This window comes from Arachis ipaensis, chromosome B06 (assembly GCF_000816755.2).
Source record: "Arachis ipaensis cultivar K30076 chromosome B06, Araip1.1, whole genome shotgun sequence".
NCBI lineage: Eukaryota > Viridiplantae > Streptophyta > Magnoliopsida > Fabales > Fabaceae > Arachis > Arachis ipaensis.
In genome coordinates this window covers 9,544,314-9,552,675 of record NC_029790.2, presented here as the reverse complement: position 1 = coordinate 9,552,675, position 8,362 = coordinate 9,544,314, and the positions used below count along the sequence as shown (strand labels likewise).

At 37.0% G+C, this 8,362-nt stretch overlaps 3 protein-coding genes across 10 annotated transcripts in view; 1 reads left to right on the top strand and 2 right to left on the bottom strand.

The window, feature by feature from the left end:
• The window catches only part of LOC107646055 (long chain acyl-CoA synthetase 1), a 5,688-nt gene extending 5,224 nt beyond the window's left edge, over nucleotides 1-464 (top strand). For 3 of the 4 annotated variants that reach the window (XM_021103913.1, XM_021103911.1, XM_021103914.1), the window contains 2 exons: nucleotides 14-142; nucleotides 240-464. In XM_021103913.1, the coding sequence (XP_020959572.1) occupies nucleotides 14-142; nucleotides 240-287 (177 nt within the window). In that variant the 3' untranslated portion in view covers nucleotides 288-464. The remainder of the gene's footprint in view (nucleotides 1-13; nucleotides 143-239) is intronic. The other variant, XM_021103912.1, reaches the window with a different exon arrangement.
• On the bottom strand, nucleotides 994-4,981 carry LOC107646056 (probable pre-mRNA-splicing factor ATP-dependent RNA helicase DEAH2). Of its 5 annotated transcripts, none has more exons than XM_016350247.2 (7): nucleotides 4,619-4,978; nucleotides 3,915-4,117; nucleotides 2,696-3,780; nucleotides 2,153-2,278; nucleotides 1,804-2,042; nucleotides 1,560-1,678; nucleotides 994-1,417 (listed from the first exon to the last, which is right to left on the bottom strand). In XM_016350247.2, the coding sequence occupies exons 1-7, from the start codon at nucleotides 4,886-4,888 to the stop codon at nucleotides 1,291-1,293; spliced, it is 2,169 nt and encodes a 722-aa protein (XP_016205733.1). In that variant the 5' UTR covers nucleotides 4,889-4,978; the 3' UTR covers nucleotides 994-1,290. The 5 variants fall into 5 exon arrangements, with proteins under 5 accessions (XP_016205733.1, XP_016205734.1, XP_020959568.1 ...); XM_016350248.2 differs by having other exon boundaries at nucleotides 3,915-4,064; nucleotides 4,619-4,745; XM_021103909.1 differs by lacking the exons at nucleotides 994-1,417; nucleotides 1,560-1,678; nucleotides 1,804-2,042 and having other exon boundaries at nucleotides 2,153-2,355; nucleotides 4,619-4,980.
• On the bottom strand, nucleotides 7,528-7,968 carry LOC107646592 (proline-rich extensin-like protein EPR1). Its single transcript, XM_021105420.1, has one exon. It carries the CDS (start codon nucleotides 7,966-7,968, stop codon nucleotides 7,528-7,530), a length of 441 nt encoding a protein of 146 aa, XP_020961079.1.

Here is an 8,362-nt window from a genome sequence, read left to right as displayed (position 1 = left end):
CTCGATGAACAAGTTGAAGGGCTTTGAAAATGTAAAAGGGGTGATATTAGAGCCTCATCCATTTGATATGGAAAGAGACTTGGTGACAGCAACAATGAAAAAGAGAAGAAACAATATGCTCAAGTATTATCAGGTAATCCTAGTACGTATGTCACTTTCTCATCTTCCTTTCTCATTCTGAAGTTTTGTTAATGCTGTAATATATCACAAACCATCTTAAAATGTTGAAATTCTAACAGGCGGCAATTGACCAAGTATACAGAAATTTGAATGGAGGCAAAGCATAAAATTTGAGGATCCATGCCGAGGTTCAATTGTTCCCGATCGAAAAGTCCTGTTAACGTTGTACTATAAATATATCTAAGCATGTGTGGAGAACAAGGAACCGAATTTTCAGTGTATATATTAAAACAAGAAGTAAGAACGCAATATGAATGAGATGAAGTTTAAGTTTTCACTTTTGACACCGCTAATATAAACTGTATAATAAACATTACTACGTTAGTATTGTTTTTAACTTTTTATATTAAATAAGTAGTTTAAATGACTTAAAATCAAATGAATACTTTCAAAAAATTTTAATGACTTCACCAGTAAGAAATAAGATGATGTGAGTTTAGAGATTAAATTGGACAAAATTTAAAAGAGATTAATCTTCTTTTCTAATAATATGAAAAAGGGATACTCTTGTAAATAATATAAAAAAGAAATGACTTAAAGGTAATTTCACTTGAATTCATTATACACATTATATTATATAATGTTAAATGAGTACTAAGGGGAGTAAACATGTGTCGGTTATATTTTTGAAGAACTAAATGACTGCTAAGTAGTTAATCTTGTATTTTTAAAATAAAAATGCCCAAATTACTCAAAAAAAAATTGTGATGTCCGGGTAATTGTTAAGTCTTCTTCCATACCATCAATATTTTGTGACATTGTGTGTAACTGGAGAGGGGGAGAGTTATGCAAAGTTGTCTTAAATGATCACTCTACCAGTTTACCGAGAAGAATTTTAACTGAACGAAAAATATTATGTTATTAAATCAAAATCTAAGTGGTGACTAAGCTTCATATTTGGGAAAACACCAAGATGCGAAGTTACATGGAGAACGATTAGATATAAAATACACCAGAAATTGCTACAAGGAACTTCGCCATTGTTTATTTAAATTACTGAGAATTCAGCTTTGGTAACTCTGGCTTGCAGGAGGGATCATATCTTCAGCTGCAAGAAAACGAAACAGCCAATGCAAATCCAAAGACCTAAAAATGTTGATGGCAAGGATGTCATTTGTGCTTCCTGGCTTCCTCCTTTCCCTTCTTTTTCTTCTTGTAGAGTCTCTCAAGAACACCCTTGGCCTCGCAATGAGGAAAATTTGACAAATCATAGTAGTGTGGTGCTATATCAACCAACCTGAGTCAGGTATCAATGATATCATCATGAAATTCGGGTTGATATTAAGTATTAACACGTTATACATGAAAAACACGTACAACTTTACCAGCAAGATGGAATAAAACATCAAAATCCACATGCAAAGAGGAAAAAATCTTACCACCCCCCACGAATGTCCGTCACAGTGCGAATAAAATTTCGACTAGTAAGAACATATTCATTATAGATAACCCATTCAGGTTTGTGGTCAAGACAAGTTGATGGATGCAAATGCACCACCTACAAAAGAGGATCATCATTAGAAACCAAATAAATATAATACTACATGCCTAACATTCTGACACACTACATATTTTGGTGATACAAATAAAGAAGATGAAGAGAAGAAGCTCGTCTTAACAAACCTGATTGTCTTTCACTGTCAAGTAATGTCCTGTTCGCTCCAGATGAGCTACCTGCATGAAATATCCAGCTAACATAGCTTTCCTTATGTTGATGTAGTAGTCACGACTATTGAAGTCGGTGCTGCATAACTTGAGGCTAAACCGGGCCATGATACGCACTAACTGTTGTCTAACATTATCAGCTGATTTCAGTGCCCTTTGATTAACAAAGTTATCGTAGCACCAAGAGGGATCCTCATCTGAAAAGCAATTTCGAAAATAATCAATAAACTGGATATTTGAAAACATGTTAATAGCAAATATTTGAGAATAATTTTTCTTTTTGAAGAAACCAAAGCAAAGTACTTACTATTTTGCTTGTATGCATGGTAGACATTCAAGAGTGTGAGATGATCCCCATCAATGTGCCCAAACCTAGCTTTAGCTTCATCAGCAGCTTTTTGTGCTTCCCTAGGCCGGACAAAGCAATTGGGGGCTAAAGAAAGAAATTGATTATCACAGAGGAGGCCACGGTAGGTCAGCAGATGCATAGAGGCGAGACCAGAGCATTTGCTTCATGAGAGAAGAAACTATCTACATCAGCACTTAGTCATAAACCCCGAGGTTCATGCTACCTGGAGGCCGGTGGGCGGTGGCATGGAACCCAGAGGAGAATAGTTGCTGATGGCAACCTAACAGGACATTCCACTGGTCACACTTGTGCAACAAAGTACACATATAAACAGTCAAATGTCCCCTGAGATATACACAAAATTATCTCTGTGCAGATACATGCACAATTGCAATGAATCCATTTATAAATGGATTCCAGCAGAAGAACATTACCTTATTATAACAGTTGACAACAAACTGACACAATCACACAAAATCGAGAAAATAAAAGGAATAATACCTGAAAGCATGGCACACATTGACAGAATCTCATTTGAACAGTTGAATTCGGGACTCACAATAAGCATCTTTGACATCTGTGGATCCAAGGGAAATTCACTCATAATCTCTCCCAACTTTGTTAAGGTACCATCATCGTCCAGTGCTCCCAAGTAATTCAACACTTCCAATGCACGCATCAAGGTCTCAGGGGCAGGAGGGTCCATGAAATCAAAATGCACTAAATCATCTATACCCAGTTTCTTCAAGGTAAGAACAGAGTTGGCAAGATTTGATCTCAAAATTTCGGGATAGGTCTGAGGCTGTAGATCGTTATTGAAACTTTTCTCAGTATAAAGTCTAAAACATTTCCCTGGTTGAGTTCTTCCAGCACGTCCTGATCTCTGATGCGCACTTGCTTTTGATATTGGTGACACTAATAAAGACTCAACACGAACTCGTGGGTTATAAACCTTCTGCTTAGAGAAACCAGGGTCAATAACATAGACAATGCCATCAATTGTTAAGGAGGTTTCAGCTATGTTTGTTGACACAATAATTTTCCTTCCAGGAGGTCCACCCTCCTTTAGTGGAGGTGGAGGTGGTTCAAAAATTTTCTGCTGCATAGCTGGGGGAAGAGTGGAATAGAGGGATACCACTTTCACAGGGCCCACCTGATCTCCCAAATTTGAAATTTCTTTAGATATTTTGCGGCATGCATCTTCTATCTCTTCCTCTCCCGTTAGAAAAACAAGTATATCCCCAGAAGGTTCGCCCATGTGTATCTGCATCACCGTCCTAATAGCAGCCTCCAGGTAATCTCTTTCAGGTTCCTGAGTATAAAAAATTTCAACAGGATGCAGCCTTCCTGGAACATTCATAAGAGGGGCACCACTAAAGTAGCCCTGGAACTTTTCAGCTTCTAGAGTCGCACTCATTACGACTAACTTTAAGTCATGTCTATTTTTAAGAACTTCCTTCATAAGGCCAAATAGCACATCTGTAGCCAAAGTCCTTTCATGTGCCTCATCGAGAATAATTACTTTATATTGTTCCAAGAGTGGATCTGTCATTGCTTCTCTTAAAAGCATACCATCTGTGAGATACCTACAGACAAAACATCCCACTTGAGACTAGATGCAAGAGAGGGGAAATGAGCTGAAAGAAAACAATATATATTACATAGGACATCAGCTCTGCCTTAATTATAGAAAGTAATTCTATGGTAAAATTAGACATACTTCAAAACTGTCCTTGAACTGCTGCAGTCTTCAAATCTGATACTATAACCAACCTCTTCTCCAATCGTTACATCCATCTCTTCAGCCACACGCCGGGAAACAGACATTGCAGCCACTCTCCGAGGCTGAGTGCACGCAATCATCATCTTCCTGCATTTATCTGGTGTTTCTAAATCAACAGCATTCAAAACAAATTGAGGAATCTGCCACACAGCAAATAATTAAACAACTGTCAAATTCAAGACACAGACTCACAGAACCAAGATGTAGCGCTAGAATAATTCTATGTTTATAAACATGACACCAGAAGAAAAAGTGTTCCATTTAATTACAAATATATAAATAAAAATCACGCTATAACATTATGATGAGAAACTATTGCCAGGGCACACCACCAATGAGTCCAACACAAGCAGGCAAGTGATTAACTAACAAATTTAGTTGTCACAGACTCACAGTTCAACAATCCTCAAATGCATTCTGTATTTTGCTATTTTCCCAATTTACTATTCCTTCAACAACAGAAGTGAAAGCAACTAGATAAAATGACTATCGATCAAATGAAACGACACCATATAAAATCAATCACACAACCAACTAGCAAATAGTTTCCGAAACTATAACCTAGAAAACAATAAAGCATACAACTCGAAGAAGTAAGATGAACAATAAGCTTAAGATATTTAAGCATTATAAAAAAAAACCTGCGTGGTTTTGCCACTGCCAGTTTCACCGACGAGAATGAGAATCTGGTTATGGGCGAGAGTTCGCAAGAACTGGTGTTTCTGGTGCCAAACGGGAAGACTCTTCCTCTTCTCCAGAATCTCAAAGTACCTCTGCGAAAAAGGCCTCCCGGTCCACCGATTGATGAGGTGGTTGTTGTTGGTGGCTCCACCGCCGGATTCCGACATCTTAGCGGTGCCGTCGTCAACCACGTCGAACAAGCACGCTATCCTGTTTCTCTCTGTACCCATTAAAACCCTAATTCCCGCCAAAAATAACTTCCATAGACCTTGGGTTAATAATGTTCAGCGGAGGAAGAAGACGTGCCTTCCGACTCCAATAGTCCAATGTCCAACCCATAGTTATCATACTCGAACCGATAATTGATTCGGTCATACGACTGGATCACCGGGTCACTGGTTCAACCGATAGATCACTGATTCATTCGGTTGACCTGGTCATAATTTATAATTAAATAACTGTGTAAAATATTTTATAATGTCAATATATCAAAATTAAATTATAAAAAAATAAATATAATATTATTATTGAAGAATAAAAATAATATTTTATATTATTTAAATTTTATTATTTTAATATGATATAATTATTAATTTTTTTAAGTTGATAAATGTGTGGTAAACAAAAGGTATTGGTTTATTATATATATAATTATTAGCATATTTAGTTGCCAAAGAATCACTAGCCTAGTGGATGACTCAGGTGCATTACATTGAAAGGATCCAAGAGTGTGCTTTTTGAAATAATACTACAAAAAGCTATTTTTTACTGTGAACCCGTGAACTGATGGTGTACGTGGAGGTGCGCGGGTTACATTGACCCGACCGGGCTAACTTGACCAGTTATGCTCGGGTTTGTCTGGTTCAGTGCAGGTAGACCAGTTTTTTACGGGTTAATTGCGGAAACGGTTAGACATTTAATCCGGACCGGTTAAGGGTTCGGTTCATCAGTTTTTCGGTCGAATCGTTCAGTCCAGTCCAGGTTTGATATCTATGGTCCAACCCCTTTTTTTGGCTATTTTTTTTTCTTATCGAAAAAATGTTAGTGTAGTACAATGAAATGGATGCGTATATAAAAAAGGGTTATGCTATGTGTATATTAAAATTAGCCACTAAAGTCAGTCATCAATATAAAATACATGTTGAAATATAAATACACATTAAAAATAAAATAAACCACATGTATTTATATACAAATACATTGGTGGTTGATTTTAGTAGCTAATTTTAGTGTACAAATAATATTTTTCTATACTACTGTTATGATATCGGTTCAAAATGCAACTTGCATTTTTACCTTTTTCGTTTGTTTTTTATTTTTTTCCATCAAATTAAATAAACGCAATTTGCGTTTTTTAGTTTCTTTTGCAGGTTTTAAATTTTTTTTTACTTTGTTTTAGGCCAAATGCAGCCTACATTTATTGAGGGGGCAATATTTTAAATTTAAAAAAATTACCATTTGTATCCATAAAGTTTACGAATGCTGACAAAAGTACCCATAGATGACGGAAAGTGACTTTGTACAAAAGTACCCATAGATGACGGAAAGTGACTTTGTACCCATGAAAGGCTGGGTCCGTTTGTCGATAGTACCCGGACGTTAATAACTCGTTTGTTCCGTTAACTTAAAGCCAACATGGCATGTTAAGTGCTTACATGGCTATGAGACAGCAATCTCATGTGTCTAAGCATGTTATTACCGTTATAACATCACTCATTTCCTTAGTTTGTCCTCAATTGTTTCCCAAATTTAAAATTGAAAATCCTAGAATGTCTAGGAGAAATAGAGGGAACCATTTTTCTTCGAATGAAAGCATCAGCGGAGAAGGGACTTCGTCTTCCAAGAGGAGTGAAGAGAAGACTTTGTCTGGGAGATGCTTTTGCGGACAGGATGTGGTGTTGCTACAATCTGGAACCTTAACAAATCCTGAGAGATGGTTCGTTAGGTGTCCTCTATGGAAAGTAAGTCTTTTTGTTTTTGTGCTTCTGTTTAGGTTAACTTATTGTGAAAGATTCCTTATTCCTCCCTTTCATGCTACAGACGATGAATTGCAAGTATTTTCTATGGGTGGATGAGATTAACGGAGGCTGGGAGGGATTGGCAAGAGCCCTTGTTAGAAAAAATCAAGATAGCTGTTGTGCTACCCATGAGGTCAATGTTATTGGGCAAAGAAGAGAGATTCAAGAGAATAGTGTGAAGATCTTGTTAAAGATGGAAAAACTCCAGGGTGAAATTAGAACCATTAGGTCATGGATTATAACAATTTTCTTTAGTTTGTTGATTTGTGTAGGCTTGAATCTACTCCAATTAACCAATATGTAATTGTGCGTATAGTGTATGTTGTCTTGGGGTTTTTTTTGTAGCTATTTGGTTTCAATGATGGTGAACTTAAAAACTCTGTTAATATCTTCACTTGTTATGAAAAAGTCAAGTTGTGTTATGACATTAACACCCATGATTGTTACTGTATTTGATATCTATGATATTGGATGTAACACAAATTTGACAAAACAAGACATATAAATGTCGTGAATTGACAAATCTAGCCGGAAACCTGGTATGGTATACTAAATAACGAAAATATAACCTGGAAATAGAACTAAATAAAAGACTTTCATTCCATATGCTATAATAAACCTTGAAATAATTTTAACATAAGCATTTATCAACAAAAGCCTCAAAACAAGTCTATGAGTTTGATGTGAAAATAGCAAATCCAAATTACCTAAAAGTATCAATACAAACCATGAACATGAAAGCATCAAGTAGTGCAATATAAACACTAGGCATAACTTACAAAAAAAAATCATAGTATCAGAGTTTTAAAACTCTCATTACAGTAAGTCCTTGATCAAAAAACAAAGTCACACTAGAAAATTCTATTTGTTGGGTGTGGAGTTGCTGCTGCCACTAGAACCCCATTATGGTTGCCACTTGAAGATGCTCCTGTTGGTGGGCGAAACCCAGGTACTGGCCATCTGCTTGCTGTTTGAATTGTGGATGGTGGGGTTGGCATGAATTGCATAAATCTTGTAGTGGTTCCTCGACTTGCACAATGTATTGTTTGTCTGGTAACTCTTGGAGGAGGTTGGTTAGTAGGTGGTGTAGGCCTAACATCAGAAGGTTGTGGTGTGGTAGGCGTTATGGAAGTAGGTTGTGGTGGGACAGGTCTGAGGGGAGAAGGTTGTAATGGTGGTGGCCTCTTAACGTTTCTCCTCCTAATTGGTCTGTTGGATATGGTTGGCTTCATGATAGGTCTAAGTGGCACATATATAGTAGAGGACTTGGAAGGTGGAGGTCTTACTGCCATAGGTTCTTCAGAAGGATTCACAGAGTTCAACACATCGACATTCACCTATGTAGAATAATTGCATTAAGTCAAATGTTTAGTGCAAGATAAATTTATTTTATTGCTAAAAAGTGGAAGAAGAGAGTGAATACAAAAAACTGACATTAGGTGAATCTGAAGCTGATGCTTCAGCATCTGCAGCCTCCAAAGTCTCTTCCCAATACATCTCTTGCTCCCTAGCAGCATCGTCATCGAGATCATCAACAGCCATACCTTCAGTTGTTGCTGCTGCACCCTAATGCTGACTACCACTACCTGCTGCAGCTCCTCCGTTAGCCATAGCTTCTTTCTTCTTGTCACATCTTCTGCTGTTATGACCAGTCTGAGAACACATAAGCAATTTTTACAATTTTAA